Source organism: Chenopodium quinoa, unplaced genomic scaffold (assembly GCF_001683475.1).
Source record: "Chenopodium quinoa cultivar QQ74 unplaced genomic scaffold, ASM168347v1, whole genome shotgun sequence".
Classification (NCBI taxonomy): Eukaryota; Viridiplantae; Streptophyta; class Magnoliopsida; order Caryophyllales; family Amaranthaceae; genus Chenopodium; species Chenopodium quinoa.
In genome coordinates this window covers 2,535,249-2,552,909 of record NW_018744874.1, presented here as the reverse complement: position 1 = coordinate 2,552,909, position 17,661 = coordinate 2,535,249, and the positions used below count along the sequence as shown (strand labels likewise).

The 17,661-nt window shown below is 37.4% G+C and overlaps 3 protein-coding genes across 3 annotated transcripts; 2 read left to right on the top strand and 1 right to left on the bottom strand.

Moving 5' to 3' along the window:
- Positions 1–5,666: 5,666 nt before the first annotated feature.
- Positions 5,667–6,050, top strand: LOC110704885 (glutaredoxin-C9-like). The gene has a single exon (XM_021882698.1). It carries the CDS (start codon positions 5,667–5,669, stop codon positions 6,048–6,050), a length of 384 nt encoding a protein of 127 aa, XP_021738390.1.
- A 2,877-nt stretch (positions 6,051–8,927) lies between these two features.
- Positions 8,928–9,539, top strand: LOC110705185 (30S ribosomal protein S31, mitochondrial-like). Its single transcript, XM_021883040.1, has one exon. The coding sequence runs from the start codon at positions 9,070–9,072 to the stop codon at positions 9,349–9,351; it is 282 nt and encodes a 93-aa protein (XP_021738732.1). The 5' UTR covers positions 8,928–9,069; the 3' UTR covers positions 9,352–9,539.
- Positions 9,540–10,267: 728 nt separating this feature from the next.
- Positions 10,268–12,393, bottom strand: LOC110705184. Its single transcript, XM_021883039.1, has 2 exons — positions 11,660–12,393; positions 10,268–11,218 (listed from the first exon to the last, which is right to left on the bottom strand). Exons 1-2 carry the CDS (start codon positions 11,964–11,966, stop codon positions 10,911–10,913), a joined length of 615 nt encoding a protein of 204 aa, XP_021738731.1. The 5' UTR covers positions 11,967–12,393; the 3' UTR covers positions 10,268–10,910.
- Between the last annotated feature and the right edge of the window lie 5,268 nt (positions 12,394–17,661).

Here is a 17,661-nt window from a genome sequence, read left to right as displayed (position 1 = left end):
GCTGAGCCTTGTATCCCAGAAAGCCATTATCCGAAGCATTGCCCTCAGTTGGCCCTGTGTTTCGGATACCCATCTTTAAGAAATAAAGAAATTGTTTATTCAGCTGGAGTCATACTTCAATTTCTGGGGGGACAAGAGGCACTATCGGTGCAAAATTATGTTCGGTAGAATTGAAGAGACGGTAAAGCATTAAGCATTCAAAAACAAAGCAGCTGAAGAAAATAACATCAAATTAATAATTCATGCTCAGAAATTGAGCTACAAGTTCAAATAAGTTAAAAAACTATGTCGGCAGCCGCCCACAGGCGGAAAATAACAGCTGCCAAAATACGTACAGAAGCAAAAAAAATAAACTGTTTTGTACGACAAGGCAAGCTGAAGCAAAAAACAAACAAGGCAAAAATTCAGAAAGCGGCAAGTCTAAAGTTGAGCGCATGATGAACCGCAAGATTCTGAAGACGACTGCCCGAGTTCCTATGCTTCAGCCCGAGGATCAGACTGATCAGCATTGTTGGGCCCTATGGTGGTCTCAGCCCCAGCAGCAGAAGAAGCAGGCTTTGCACTCTGCCGAGCCTCCCTTTCCCTCTGTTCAGCCTCCAACTCCATTCTCTCAGCTTCTTCTTCGGCTTCCTCAGCCTTAAGGATTTCAGCTTCGATTGGAGTTGCATATTTCATATGAGGGTCTTCGGGATCCTGGACCCATTCAGCACATTTGGACCAGTCCAACTTCGGCTCAGCATGAAGGCAGACTCTTCGGCACACTCTGAACCCGTTTCTGAAACCCATTTCATATTCTTCCTGGGTATAGACACGGACTTTGAGTAGAGCCTCAGCATCAGCCAACTTCTTCTTTGTCTCCTCCAAGTCTTCCTTGGATTTCTTCAGCTCATCGGCGAGCTTGGAGGAGGAACCTTTCAGCTCATTCAGCTCCTGCTGAACTTGGGAAGCCTCAGTCTGAGCCTGGGCCACTTCTTCCTTCTTGGCCATCAGCTGATCCTCAGCTTCTTGGAGTTTAGCTCTCTGAGCTTCAGCAGCAGCAGCAGCCTCTGAGAGTTGGACATCCCTGGCTTGGAGCATCTCTTCAGCAGCCATTCTGCTGGCTTCAAGAGCTTCTAGCTGTTGCTGCACTTCAGCTTGTGCAGCAGCTCCTCCTTGGATTCGGCTCTCAATTGTAGCCTTGAATTTGGAGATGTCCACTCCCATGTGCTCTTGGAGGAATTTTTCCCCTTCCATCAGCGGAGGAAAAATTTCCTGCTCCATAGCATCGCAGAAGGTCTTGAGGGCTTCAGCAGCTTTTTTCTCATATTCTTCGCCCCTCTGCTGCTTTTCTTCAGCTGCTGCTTGCTTCAGCTTAGCAAGCTTTAACTCCTCCTCGGCTACCTTTTTGTCGTGCTCGGCAGCGTCCACCCTATCTTGCAGGGTATCTATCAGCTCTACAGTGAGAGTCTGATTGTGCACGAACTGAAAGCAGGAGCACAAGTTAAAATAAAAAATGATAATTGAAGAGCTGAATTTTAAAGGAGATAAAGGCAAGGAAGATCACCTGCATCATCAGCAGTTGGTTAAACCTGGCTGGGTCAGGAACTGATCTGCTGGATTCGCCCATCCCAGCAGTGGCCTTCAGCGACCAGATTCTTGCCCTATCTACTTCGGACATGCCAGCAAAATCGCCGAAGTAGGCTGCAGCACCTTCTCGGTTCTGACCCCATATGAGGTCCCAGACGTGATCTGGGATTGGAATTCGGGGGGCCGAGAAACCCATTTCTCCAGACTGCAGCGTCTGGAAAGAAGGAAAGGATGATGATGGAGCTTCTTTAACTTTGGATGGCTCAGCATCCCCCTTCTTCTCAGAAGAGTCAATTATTATGACTTCTTCTTCTTCTTCTTCAGTGAGGACGAAGGCCTCAACTTCTCTTGCAATGTCTGCCGTGAAACCCTCAGCACTGGGCATCACGGCATCTTCATTCTTGTGCTCAGCAGCACTTTCGAGCACCTCTTCTTGGACCCCTCCCTTAGGTTCGGGAGTTTTCTGATCCACCTCCATTTCGGAAGGTGGCGGAGGGGTCTTTGGAGGTGATTGAGGTGGTGGCCGGGGAACCCTCGGCGATCCATTGCCTTCCTCGGGTTCCTTTATATCGACGCCGATGGTCATCGGCCTCCGCTGAAAGTCATGGGGGCCGATGATGGCCATTCTTCGGCGCCTTTTCTGAAGCGGCTGCTCGTCCATGTCTGAGTCTGAGGACTCTTCTTGTATCTGGTCTTCGGGACGAACAGGGGCTTTCCCTTCTCTGTGTCTGTTACTCTCTTCAGACTGTAAAAGACAGGGGGGAGGAAGAATGTGAGTAAAAAAAAAAAAAAAACAGAACGGAAACAGACAAAGTTAAGTCTGAAAGCTCACCGAGGTCTTCAGCAAAGCCTCGTCTTCTTCAGCTGCCCTAGCCGCAGCTTCTTCTTCAGCAGCCCTGGAGGACCCTTCTCCTCCTTCACAAGCTTCAATAACCCGTGCAACCTCTTCGGCTGTACGGGCAGCTTCAGCTTCTTCGTCCAGCGGGCTGAAACCAGGGATCTCTCTTCTTCCACCAAGGCTTCTGCCTCTGATACAGAGCAACAGACTCAATTTGGAAGTGGGAAGAGTCTAGATGAACTTCCCTATGCCTCGGTTCAGTGATAGAGGGGGCCCGATCAGTTACAACTCGTTCTCGGTTGACGCCAAGACGAGCGTAGTTAATGCCGACGTTGGTCTCGTCCCGCTCTGAAAAAGAAAAGGGGAAAGGTCAGTTCAGTTAGGTTGGCACAGCATAAAAAAGCGAAGTGAAAGAGGAAAAGAGATAATTAAAAGGCCTCGGCCCCAGCCGAAGAAGCTTACCATCCTTAAACTTTCGGCTGAGGCCGACAGCTGCTAGCATGTTCTCTTGGAAAACATAATGCGTATCGGGGAGCCAAGTCTCCGGGATATGCTGCATTCGGCCGCTGCCCCCCCGGTTCGGCAGCTTGCCGAAGATGTTTTGTTGATTAAGGTTTGGATCTGGCCCGTTATCTTCGGGGGGACCTAAACTCCCCATGTCGGGATCAGGCTCAGCAAGATACCGGGGAGCGCTGAAGACGCAAGGGTGGCTCGGGTCTGTGGGTGCCCTAACCCAAATCCATTGGCCTCTCCAGTCCTTGTCTGAAGAGTCGTTCGGCCACATGGTTAGGTACTGGGGCCGAGACTCAATTCTGTACCACCCAGAGCCATGACTTCCGTGCCCACTTTGAATATTTGGCACTAGCCGATGGAGCTTTTTGAAGCAGTGCAGGTTCGGCACATATCTGAAGAACTTGCAGACCCATAAGTATGTCATCACCCTTCGGATGCTAATGGGAGTTAGCTGACATAAGGAAATGTTGTAATGGATCAGCAAGTCTCGGACGAACACGTCCAAAGGGAACCTCAGCCCATACTGAAGTTGTCTTGTGTACACCCCCACATACCCCGGGGGTGGACGATGGATTCTATCGGATGCCACGGGCATTCGGCACCAGTACCCATCAGCTTCAAGGATGCCGTAATGCAATTCAATTTGTTCGGCAAACCGGTACTGTTCGGCATTCTCCACCCACCATGAGTAAGGGCGGTTCTTTATCATGGCCGAAGTTACTTTGGCATCCTCCCACTCTGAAAACCCGGGAAGGATATCCTAAAGGACAGCGGGAACTTCATCGTCCCGCCCAGAAGCGCTCGGCCCCTCCGCTCTCTGAGGAGGAGCCGAAGAAATGGGAGTCGCCCTAATCCCTTCAGCAGGGTCAGACCCTGCTCTTTGTCCATTCCAGGTCCCAACCCTGCTCCTGGGATCGGGAATTGGCCTTGCTCTTCTTGGAGCACGGGCTCTACCTCTAACTCCTCTCACCATTGATACTTTTGAAGAAAAAGTCGAAAAAAAAAGGGGAAGGAGTTCAAATTCGAAGAAAAACAAACTAAAATCAAAGGAATTTACCTTAATCTGAAGCGGAAATTGCCGATTTACGAATTGGTAGTGACGAGTCTCAATTTCTAAGCTTAATGCTCGGGGAATTTGCGAAGTTTTGATGCGGGTTCTCAGGTTCTCTTGAAAATGCTGGGTTGTGTTGGTGAATGAGTGAGGAGAAATGACGCGCCTCTAGTTATATCTCTGGAAATGGGAATACGAGGAGTCTGAGTTTCAATTTCTCTTAAATATACCACTAAGTAACCGTTAAACACACGATCTTGTGATTAAACCGCCCATTATCCGTCCAACTTCCACAATTATCCGCCTTAACCGTTGTTATCTCATTAATTACGGTTTAAATTCAAATTTTTGGATTAATTAAATCATTCACTTCCCTCCTTTTCTGATTAAGTCAAACCCGACCCGTCATCCTTCCAAATCGGGTCTGGGGGGCAAGTTGTTTGGGTCCAATTTAGTCCAATTGGGCCTATTCATTAAATGATCCAGTTAAAAGCCCAAGGTCAAGGTTCAACTCTCCACTTGTGCTAAAGTCAAAGATCAGTCCTCAAGGCAAGTCCATTGGGCTAAGGCCCACCTTCTCCATATATGAAAAGGTATAAAAGCCATCAATATTTCATTTGTACATAAATTCAACAAAGCCTCAAGCAATTAATTTTCTTGCATAGTGTTCTCTTTCTACACACTGTACTGACTTTAGCATCGGAGGGGCCTTCCTCGGCAACACCCCCGAGGCTAGTTTACGTGTGTTTACTGTGCAGGAAACCTTCGGCCCAACATCACTTGGACCGAATCCAGTCTTCTCCACTTCATCGGACCTTCGACAAGGTCCCATTGTTTTCACCCGAAACATGTATCATGTATGGTATGGTGTGACGAATAACAATTCTTTTGATTATATATATTGTAGGCCTGGCTTATAAATTTATAATTTGTGTAATGAGCATGTTTAAACTAAGCTAACCTTGAGAAATCTAGAAAAGTAAATAATTAGGGTGAAATAAATTCGAATTAGTCAAACAAGTTCAAAAGGATTATAAATTCTAAACCAATAAAAAGTTAAGAAGTAAAGTTGTAAAATTATTGTATGGAAAGTATGAACTAGAATTCTTAAAATTTATATAGTTATGTAAAAAATACCTAAATATTAAAGGGAAAAAACATACACACAATTGATAAGAATGAAGGTAACTCGTCTAGTCAAACCGTTGACACATAACAAAAGAAATTTAGTGCGAAATATAATTTTATTCGCATATAAATTATAAACAATATCGATCCTTGCTAATTAGTAGTTGTTCGTTGCTTTTAATTTTGCAATTTCACAAAACCAAAACCTAAAAAATAATAAGCGCACCAATTCAAATATTCACCATGTTTATAAAAGCATAATTTAAATACTTTTTGCAACATAATCATCAATTCAAAATGCTTTGTAGTTTTGCCCTTAATTGGTTAAGAAAACCCTAAGTTAATTAGGAATTTAGGATAAGGTAAACATTAGATCTAGACATACATGTAATTTACCTCTCTACCCTTGACATTTGAATTTGATTAAAAAAAAAATTCAAATAAACTACTTGTATTGTACAACTCTCCTCTATAAAAAGATCATGACTGTCTCCCTCTATCAAAACATTCTCTACCAAAATACCTCCTAAACCATCTCACTACTACTACTTCACTAACAAACATATAATAATGGCAATGGTAAAAGAGCTAAAAATGACTCAAGAAATTGGCAACAACAACAACAGTATGATGGTTATGATGTACGACAAAGTTAAGGCCGTGGTAGGCGAAAGCGCGGTGGTGGTATTTAGTTCAAGTGATTGTTGTATGTGCCATGTAGCGAAGCGCCTTCTCTTTAGCCTCGGCGTTGGCCCTACTGTTATCGAGCTCGATTCAGACAAGGGTAGCGCCGAGATTCAAGCTGTGTTGTACCAACTCTCCGGTGAGCATCACCCGCTTCCGGCGATATTTGTTGGTGGGAAGTTTTTAGGTGGGATTGAGTCTCTTATGGCTTCCCATATTAATGGTTCTCTTGTTCCTCTCCTTAAAGAGGCTGGTGCACTTTGGCTCTAATTAATCTATTAGCTATATCTGTTTTTAGTTACTTATACTAGGATGACTAGTTAGTAATTAGTCTAATTACACATATTATGGCAATATAGTACTAATGTTTAACTTTAATATAGAAGATTAATGCATAATACTTGTATTAGTCGTTTTTAGTAGATGGGTTTTTATTTAGTTTGTGTAAATATAAACTCATATTATATATGGTATTAAGCATATTATTATGGTATTATTATTATTAGTAGCCTTTATTATGCATGTAATATAACCTCTTTTATATTGTTAAATGTGTGTAATTATTTCAATTATGTTAGTGTTATATGCAAATGGTATTTATTGACTCTTTTTTGTTTAATATTTTTAAGCTTTGATATTAATTAGCAAATTATTTACACAATGATTATTGGTAGCAAATTAAATGAAGATCATCACACACACACAAAAAAAAAAAAAAAAAAAAAAAAGTAGGTAAACAATATTTGATTGTTATAGAAATAGTAAATTAACCAATTCCTCATTTCACTTTTATTTGAATTTGTGACCTTCATGTTTATTGATATCAATTGATTACATACAAAGTCGTCATTAATCTAGCTATCTTGAAAGATTTGAATATTATGAATTGATGCATGATTGATAATAAGATGATTATTAGTGCAAAGATATAACTCATATGAATAATGATTAATTGATTATTACTACTTAGTAATTCTATCAATGTTGTGTAGATTAAATAAGTTAAATTCAATCATAATTAGAGCAAGATCTGATTAGTTTAGCTATTAATTGATTAGTGTAACACAGTAATTTTCACTCAATGAACATGAAAAAAAAGGAGGAGATGGACGTCATTGGATCGTACTATAATTAATATGGCATGCCAATACTATGAGGCCAGAAATTCAGAAATCTGAAAAGGGGAAAATGTTGGGTAAAAAAAGAAAAATAAAAATAAAAAAGATACTGTACCATTTTTTTGCTTAAAATTAGCTGAAATAAAATTTTAGCCAAAATTGGAGAACCAAAAAAGGTGTCAAATGGCAGGCAAACAAGTTCTGAGGAATTTTCTGGTGAATTCTGATAATGTTGCTGATCAAAAACTATGTATTAGCTCATTATAAAATTGTCAGAAATTAATTATTTCAGATATCATTTTCATATTATATGAATTTTAATAAATTTAAAAAAAAAAAGATAATGTTTTATGCTCACGTAAGAAAAGGATTAATTTGACCGTTAAAAAACAAAAAAAAAAAAAAAAGTTTTGCCAAAATTACAAAGACAGTAAAACATGTGATCTGTTATAGCAGGTGTTTTCCTTTCTGTATGAAATATGAAAATGTAAATTGTGGTAAATTTGTATAATTGAGATTTGGTGGGATGATCTTGTTTGACCTCATTGGTGTAAAGGAGGATTCTTTTGACTGGACATTGGAACTTCATGATGCTTTGATTAATTGAACCAAATTTTTATTTCATCTTGCTTTAATTTTGTTACATATTTAAAAAGAATGAGGTGATAAGTGTTGTCTATCTTATGGGATCACATATGATTTGGACAATTGGATGTCATGAACAACTTGTTGGAATTCATGGTTGATGTAAGAGAGTACGATTTCGGTTGTATAAGAGTTTGGGTGAGGACTCAGGAGTACTCCATATGTTATTAGTGTCTTTTAATTTTTCTGCCATAACCGGGAAAAGAAAAAGGCAAATAGACATCTACGACAAAGTGAAGGCCTAATGGTATTACAACATACAAAACCAAGCTAGATTCTTTTTTTTTTTTTTGAAAAGAAGCTAGATTCATTTATCAATAGGGATTTAAAGGACAAAGACTTAACAATTTCAATTAGCTTGTGACTGAGTAGAGCTTCACGATTTGGACATGATAATTTGTGAGTTGTGACTTTCAATCAGTGGGTAATTATTGCCTAGTACGGAGTACTTTGTAATTTGTATCATCAATGTCAATGATTACATATTTCTTAGAAAGCTTATACGAGTATTATTGATAAATTAAAGGTTGTTAAAATTATTTTTCAATAATATTATTTTGCAAATGAGCTATAGGTGGTGTGGTAATCAAATACCAAGCCAAAATCTTTATGGTGCTTTGATTGACAATTAAAAGGTACATAAACTAATTAAAACTTGTACTAGTATGTTCTTTTTCATCTCACTATGTATAGGTCATATTACTTAAATAATTAAATACCTTCTATAAGAAATTTGCGCTCTTGTGTCAAAAAAAAAAATAAAAAAAAAAAGGAATTTGTGCTCTAAATAGCATAACTACTCATATGGTTGATGATATATGTAAGCACAATAGTTACAATTGAACAAGCGTTCTTATCACAACAACACAAACACCATACCTTAAAAAAAATAAAAAATAAAATAAAATAAATACGAAGTAAGAATTTTAGAATAGTATGATAAAATTGACAATTTAAGAAACTCAATGTCTCAATACAACAAAAGCTCGATTTGAGACATCCCAAATTAGAAATACACTCTATATAGATAGAAATAATGAAATAAATTTTGTCAAAGATTGGGTTAGGCCAGACTTTAGTCGAAAATTCATACCCAAACTCGCTTTATTAAATTATGATTTTCGAGCCAGATTCTAACTTAAGACTAAGAATATTGTCTAAACCCGAAATTTATCAGGCCATAGCAATGATTATCATTTTATGATATAGAGTAATAATATTTGCAAATTTCTTTCAATGAAAAGAGAAAAATAAAAAAGGAAAAAAATTCACTGGGTCAATCTTTCACAAAAACAATAAAAAAATTAAAAAATACATTGGGTCAATTGGGTGAGTGCTAACATGGGCTCAGTTTCAAAACCTTAGGGCAAAATTGAACCCAAATCAAGTTCAAAGCCTCAAATCCAATACAACCGATTTCAATCTTCAATCTTAAATAAAAAAATAATATTCAATCAAAATTCCTAAAACCCCAAAATCCGATTGAAAACCCCATTTGTAAATCCCATAAAAAAAACCGAGCAAAAATGGCGATGAAGCAGTTATGCAGCTCAATTGCAAGAAGAATAATGTCAACCCATCAGATTCCAGCTTCCCCAATTTCTTCATATTCATCAATGGCGTCTTCTTCATCAATACCAGAGGCAATAGTGTGCGGAAGAGGTGACAAGAAGACGAAGAGAGGAAAGAGATTCAAGGGTTCTTATGGCAATTCCAGACCCAAGAAGAAAGATATGATTCAGAGGTTTAAAGACAAACTTGAAGTTCCCAGTAACACTCCTTGGCCTCTTCCTTTCAAAGTTATCTAATTTTTGTTATTTTTCGTTATAGTTCAGCTGATATTTGCTGATTATGGATGTTGATTTAATAATATGTTACTATGTTTGAATTGGGTTGTTGTGAATTTTTTTATTTTGGATCAATGGTAATATGAATTTTTGTGCTTGGTATTTGAAATACAAGTATTTATGTTATGATATGGTGGTTGTTAATGTGAGTTCGTTTGGTTTTATTATTGGGTTTTTGTTTAATTTTGATTGGTATTGTGTGATGGCTGGATTGTTTAGAGGATTTTCTATGGTTTTTGATAGTATATTAAGCTGAAAACAATATATCAATTAGTGAAGTGTGCATTAATAGTATGTGGAACTTGGCGATTGAAAGCATAGAGTTATACATAGATTAGGATTTTTAGGAAGTCTATTATTTGGCATTGGCTATGAAATTAGAGGGACTCCATGTTCGTTCTTAAGAACCTCGATTGTGTCCGGTGATTCCGATTCTAGGAGTATATAGATTAATTTGTTGTATTTCAGATGTTTTGTGCTTAGAGAGCCACAAGGGCGGGTGATGAGAATCGATCCCAAGATCTCTTGGAACCGGAAGGGGAGCTCTAACCACTTGAGCTATCCCTCACTCTCGTTGTATTTCAGAAGTGGTAAAGGGAGGTGGCATTTATGGTGGATGATGGGAGGATGTGGCGATGGGTCTGGGGTGGTTTATGCCTCATAATAGCACTCCCTTTGAACAACCAAGGGAGGTACCAATCACAAATCTACGAATTGAGAGCTTACAGCCTTACATGGGAGCCTTCGTGTGTGAGGCGTGCTTTCTGTAGAATCCTGTTCAATGCAGTGCATTAGGTTTCTTATTGTGAGTTCAATGATGGTTTTGTGTAAGCTTCACATTCAGGATCTAGCTATAAGTGTTGTTGGGGGAAAGGTGGCTGTTTTTAATTTCTGTTGAATTGGTGAGTCAGTTGCAAACAGAAGATGTGATCAGATATTGAGAGACAATTTTGTAATGCTGCCTAGAAAGTAGAAACTTAGAATTTGCTTAGAGGAATCTTATCAGTTCATCTCTAGGAGTATAGCTAGCTTACATATGGAGAAACATACTTAAATACGACAATATCCAGCATACAATACCATGATTTGGAGAAACTTACAATATAAGAACATTAACTGTATATAATTTAATGGCTTAAAGTCATGCTTCTATCCTAAATTATTTTCATATTAGAATTACTGTATTATCTGTCTAGAGTCAAAACTTGATCAGTTAGTTGTGATCTTGTAGTCAAATGGAACATGCCCAGGAATCGCTCTTCTCAAATGCATTTCTTGTGTTCGTGTCTTGAAATTTTGCTCAAAAAAGGATGCATCACTTGCATGTTCTGTTTCTTCTTCCTCTCCCACCAGTCGAGCCTATTACAAGAGTTGTTGCTTAATCCTGTTTCAGGATTGTAAAGTCTGCACTTTGGCGTTATCCATATATGGTGAACATAATCGCACCATATAGGGTGTCAGCTTGTTAGCAGCCAGAACAAAAAAATGTAGTCAGTGGTATTTCTCTGGTGGTTGCCCTATTACACCAGAAGACTTGCTTCTATGTCTTTGCCTAAGGATAGATCACTTTCAGAGACATCTTGTTGTAATCTTCCTGAGAGATGTAGTGCAGAATCTGCTACTAGAGCAATCCCAATTATAAAGTATATGAAGCCAAAAGCCATGGTAATTACTCCTATCAAGAATGCCAAGTGACTGTACATGACAACCCTTTGTGCTTCTGCTGCTAGCCTATATCCGTAGTATATTGTCCACGTGAGCATGAACATTGAAATCATGGTGGCTAAAACTTGTATAACGATCTGACAAATGGTCTTCTGCTCCTTTTCTGTGCACGTATTACATATAGTTAGACTATTACACTGTATCATGCATTCAAGAAAACAGAGCTAATGTGTTCATAAGTATATTGTATGAATTGTAGAGAATAAGAAATTTTGCTTAGGGATTTAGGCCCTCTATTCTTACTCCAATATGCTTGTCTTGATTAGCTGTTTCGTATAGCAAAAGATGTGTATTTGGTATTTGCTTAAAAACTTAGGCGACGAATGCTGACAAATCTACCAAAATGCCCTTATGGACCAAACTAGAGACTGTTATAGTCAATGAAAGAGATAGAGTAAGACATGAAAGAGTTTTTGTCCCGTTGTATGCCAAACTGTTAGCCAATTAGCGTAACTCTTTTTAACATTCCTGATGGCGTTGTATATTGCCTTGGTTTCTGATTAAGCAATGCTGTATTAATACTATAAAATTAAATTGTAATTACCTTGGTTTCTGATTATTTCTCCGTCTTCTTCCTTGTCCGCCCAAGCTACCAAGTCCTGAGCTAATTCTGCAACAATGGTCAACCCGACGAGGAAATAGATCAAACCAAAAACTACCGTAACAATCCCGAACAAAAGAGCTATGTAGCTTCCCTCAAAACTACCACCTTCATCATCTCTCGTTTCAGTTGTCAGTCTATATCCCATATGGACCATCCATACAAGCATGACCAAAGGAAGCACAAACCCAATAACCCGAACAGTATCCGTACAACCTCTTCTACCTCTCTTAGCCTCATCATCCTCCATTGCCAGTATCTTCTGCTGTAACTCAGATGAAACACAAGAGAGAAAGATCAGAGGAAGGTTATTTTAACGTTTGTCACTCGGATTTTCGTCGCTTAAATAGGTTTAACAATTAACAGCCTATAGCTAATGATGATCAAAGATATAAAATCTGAGTTTTGGATGTCATAATCAGCTTTATTCTTCCACTTACTTGGTTGATCGTGTGAAGAAGGTTAATAATTAACACTTAGTAGGAGACATAATAGGCTTGTTAAGAGGAGTAATATGACTTGTTCTCTTACATAAAAAATAAAATAAAATGGGTTGACAAATTCTGTTATATTACTATAAGATTTAATGATCTGGCAGTTAGAGAACCACATAAAATGCAAAAAAATAGGAGAGAGAAAATGGGTTCGTGCCTTCCAAACCCAGAAAATGGAAGTTGCATATATTTTGACTAATTCCACTTTTAAATTTAGGGGGAAATTCCATTAGAAGGTTGGTGGAAGTTGAGTTGAGTATGGAGTAGCACTAAGCCACCAATTACGTTGTCCAATCTTGTATTAACGGGTTACATCACCTCTGATTAAATATAGTAACTCACTTTTTTTTTTGCTAATTAGGTTATTATTGTTGGATTAATGTGATGCCATTATATGACAGCATCGTAGCTATTAACCTGAAGGAAGCACTTGTCAATTATTTACGAAGGTGGTAACCTTGAAAAAATCCGGTTTTAAGGATTTTGATTTAGGTGAAAACTAGATTATCCCCGTGCGATGCACGGTTTTAATAAAATAATTATAGTATAGATATCTTATAACAATGAATCTTTACAATTTTGTCATAAATTCAGTGGAAGGAGATTTCTTAAAAGAAATATAGCTTGAATATTTCAACAATTTTTCGCATGTTTGAATATTACACTAGTGTTAAAGAATTGAGAAAAGAAAATGATAGATCTTTAAATCAAAAGAAAGGAATATAGTAGCAATTCCATTTATTATACTTCGATTTTCTAGATAAAAATTGTTGAAAGAACTTACTTAGCTTGTTTATGAAGTATCACTCAAAAAAAAAACCTAATACAAAAAAAAATGACATCATCAATGGTTTTAAGCGGGAAAAAATTCATAAGAAAGCGACACGTATACAATTTTAAGGAGAATTGTTGTCAGCAATGTTTTGTTTTAGTAATAGTTATAGATTTTATCAAGACAATCGGGCAAGTTTGATATTATTAAGACGAATAGAGAAGGTTAATATGTTCTCATTAAAGATAATTGTTTTGGATGTGGTAAATACTACCTTGGACAAACCTTTGCCTTTTCAAATTGTTAAATTTGATTTATTTAAATCTCAATTTTATCCTTTTAAGAACAATTTAAATACCAACTCTTTTCTTTTAGGAAAAGGTTAAACGTTCAACAAAGTTGATCAAAGGGTAGACTTTCACTTTATTACTGCAAAACTACATGTACTTTAATTTCTACATTTTGCAACTTTAGGGTTCATTTGGCGTCGCTGTAATTTTCTATTTTTTGGTTATTTGATTTTTAAAAGTACATTATATATGTTACATATGAATCAAATATTATTTAGACTTATTAAAATCATGATAATTATGAAAACTGACAACAGAAAAGTGGAAACACCTTTTTCTAGTTTCTTGTTTCCTGTTTTTGGTTTTTAGTTTTAAAAAAAAAATAGGAAACTGAAAACTAAAAATGATGCCAAACAAGCCCTTAATTATTGGTTTTTATCAGTCAAATTAAAATAAAGGGTTATTTGAAAATTAGTTAAATTAAGATAAAAAAATAAGAACAAAGAGGTGTAACTAGAGCTATCAAAGTTGACCCGACCCGAAATACCGACTCAAACACGATTATTAACCGAACCATCTGAACCCAAAAAAATGGTGACCCAAACCCGACCTGAAACCAACCCTATACCCGAGTTGACCCGAGTATGTGAGGCCTGAACCCGAACATGAACTGACCTGGAGATGACCCAACCCGAATGTAACCCGTAAATTATAGACCTAAACCGAAATTAACCCAAACCCGTTTTAACTCGTCAAATCCCGAATTTAACCCGACTTGTTACTAACCTGACCTGAATTCAACTTAATCCGTTCCTAACACGACCCAAATTTAACCAAACCTTTTACAAACCCGACTTGTTATTAAGCTAACCCAAATTCAACCCGACTTGTTATTGACCCGACCCAAATTTTACCAGACCTATTACTGACCCGACCAAAAAATTTAACCCGATCTGTTACTAACCCAAATCAACACGACTTGTTATTGACCCGGCCTATATTCAACCCAAATTGTTCTTGACCCGATTTTAAATCACCTTAAATGCAATTTAGACCACCTTATTATTGTTGATCAAAGCATTTTGTCTTTGGAGACCAAGTCGGTCAGGCCAGCAAAAGAAAGGAACATAAAATTTAAGAATAAAATATAGTATATATTTGTTGTATGGTCAAAGGAGATAATTATCTTCCTAAATTATAGACTATAGTTTCCTAGTATATTGCCATATATATTATAGTCAAAGGAAATAATTAGCTTGATAAAAATGATACTGATCTATTTATAGTTAGTTGAACCCGAATATGACCTAACTTGAAAATGACCTGACCTGATTGTAACCTGCAAATTATTGACTTGAACATAACCCGATTTGAATCCGAAAATGACTCGACTTGAAAATGACCCAACCTGATTATAACCCGCAAATTATTGATTGAACAAAACCCGACATGAATCCGAGAATGACCCAACTTGAAAATGACTCAACCTGATTTTATGACCCACGCGACCTGATTCTAACCCGCAAATTATTGAATTGAACCAAACCTGACTCGAACCCGATAATTACCCTAACCCGTTTTAAGTAGTGAAAACCCGAATTAAACCTTGTTCACCCGACCCGAATGTAACCCGACCCAAACCCGATAAGAAAGTATGACCCGACTAAAGCATGACCCAACCCAAACTCGGCCCACATAGGTTATGGAATTGATCCGAATTAACCCGACCCACTCTTATCGACCTAAACCCGACCTATTTAACCAAATTGACAGCTTTACCCGATACCTTTAAAATTTCTCAAAAAGCGTGGATATTAGCCTTAAATTTAGGAATTTTTTTTATTTTTTTTCGCCTGGAAATAAAAATTGTCGAAATGTTTACAATGGTCCCTAATATCCTCCAGGAGTCCAATTGGGTAGGTGGAACCATACAATTTGTCTTTAAACGACCAATTTACCGATTTACAACTCTCACCAATTTCATTAATTCAAGCCTACCACGAACACTTATGACAACATATACAGATCATTTATGGTTCCAAACGACATTATATGACCCTAAGATGTATCCCGTAAAATCTCAAGGCTTTTCAACAACGGGCCCAAAAACCTCCAAAATTACTCAAAAAGCGTGGATATTAGCCTTCAATTTTGGAATTTTTTGACTTTTTTCCGCACGGAAATAAAAATTTTCTAAATGTTTACCATGGTCCCTAATACCCCACGGGGTCCAATTGGGTGGGTGGAACCATCCAATTTGCCTTTAAATGACCAATTTACCGCTTTACAACTTGCACCGATTTCATCAACTCAAGCCTACCACAAACTAACATTTATGACAACAAATAATGATCATATATAGTTCCAAATGACCTTATATGACCCAAAGATGTATTCCCTATAATTTCAAAACTTTTAGACACCGGGCCCCGAAAAATTCAAAATTTCTCAAAAAACGTGGATATTAGTCTTCAATTTTTGAATTTTTTGACTTTTTTTCGCCTGAAAATAAAAATTGTTGAAATGTTTGCCATCCCTAATACCCTACGAGAGTCCAATTGGGTAGGTGGAACCATACAATTTGCCTTTAAACGGCCAATTTACCGATTTACAGCTCTCACCGATTTCATTAATTCAAGCCTACCACGAATACTTATGACAACATATAAAGATCATTTATGGTTCCAAACGACATTATATGACCCTAAGATGTATCCCGTAAAATCTGAAGGCTTTTCAATAACGGGCCCAGAAACCTCCAAAATTTCTCAAAAAGCGTGGATATTAGCCTTTAATTTTGGAATTTTTTGACTTTTATTCGCCCGAAAATAAAAATTGCTGAAATGTTTACAATAGTCCCTAATACCCTCCGGGAGTCCCATTGGATGGGTGGAACCATAAAATTTGCCCTTAAACGAAAAAAAATTCAATTTACAACTTGCACCGATTTCATTAAATCAAGCCTACCACGAATATTTATGACGATATATAATGATCATAAATGGTTCTTATAGGCATTATATGACCCCGAGATTTATTCCCTAGAATTTCAAGACTTTTCGATACCGAGCCCTAAATCTTCAAAATTTCTCAAAAAGCATGGATCTTAGCCTTTAATTTTGGAATATTTTGACTTTTTTTTCACTTGGAAATAAAAATTGTCGAAATGTTTACCATGGTCCCTAATACCCTCCGGGAGTCTAATTGGATGGGTGGAACCATTTAATTTTCCTTTAAACGACCAATTTACCGATTTACAACTTGCATCGATTTTATTAATTCAAACCTACCACAAACATTTATGACAACATATAATTATCATATATGGTTGCAAACGGCATTATATGACCTCAAGATGTATCCCCTAAAATCTCATTGCTTTTCGACACCGGGCCACGAAACCTTGGAAATTTCTAAAAAAAATTAGATATTAGCCTTAATTTTGGAAATTTTTGACTTTTTTTTTGCCGGAAATAAAAATTGTCTAAATGTTTACCATGGTCCCTAATACCCTCCGGAAATCCAATTGGGTGGGTGGAACCATCCAATTTGCCTTTAAAGGTCAATTTACCGATTTACAACTTGCACCGACTTCATTAACTCAAGCCTACCGCGAACATTTATGACAACATATAATGATCATATATGGTTCCAAACGACATTATATGACCTCGAGATGTATCTCCTAAAATTTCAAGGCTTTTAAAGTCCGGGCCCTAAAACCTCCAAAATTTCTCAAAAAGCGTGGATATTAAGCCTTTAATTTTGGAATTTTTTGACTTTTTTCGCATAGAAATAAAAATTGTCTAAATTTTTACCATGGATCCTAATACCCTCTGGAAGTCTAATTGGGTGGATGTAACCATCCAATTTCCCTTTAAACGGCCAATTTACCAGTTTACAACTTGCACCGATTTCATTAAATCAAGTCTACCACGAACATTTATGACAACATATAATGATTATATATGGTTCCAAACGGTATTATATGACCTCGAGATGTACCTAAAGTTTTAAGGCTTTTCGACACCGGGCCTCAAAACCTCAAAAATTTCTGAAAAAGTGTGGATCTTAGCCTTCAATTTTGGAATTTTTTGACTTTTATTCGCCCGGAAATAAAAATTGACAAAATATTTACCATGGTCCCTAATATCCTCAGAGAGTCCAATTGGGTGGGTGGAACCATCCAATTTGCCTTTAAACGACCAATTTATCGATTTACAACTTGCACCGATTTAACGGTTTAAAACGGCCAATTTAAATAACTTGCAGCGAACCCAACTTGAACCTAAATTGACCTAAACTTGTTTTAACCCGTCAAAACCCGAATTTATTTAGACTTGTTACTAACCTGACCCGTTCCTAACCTGACCCGAAATTAACCCAACA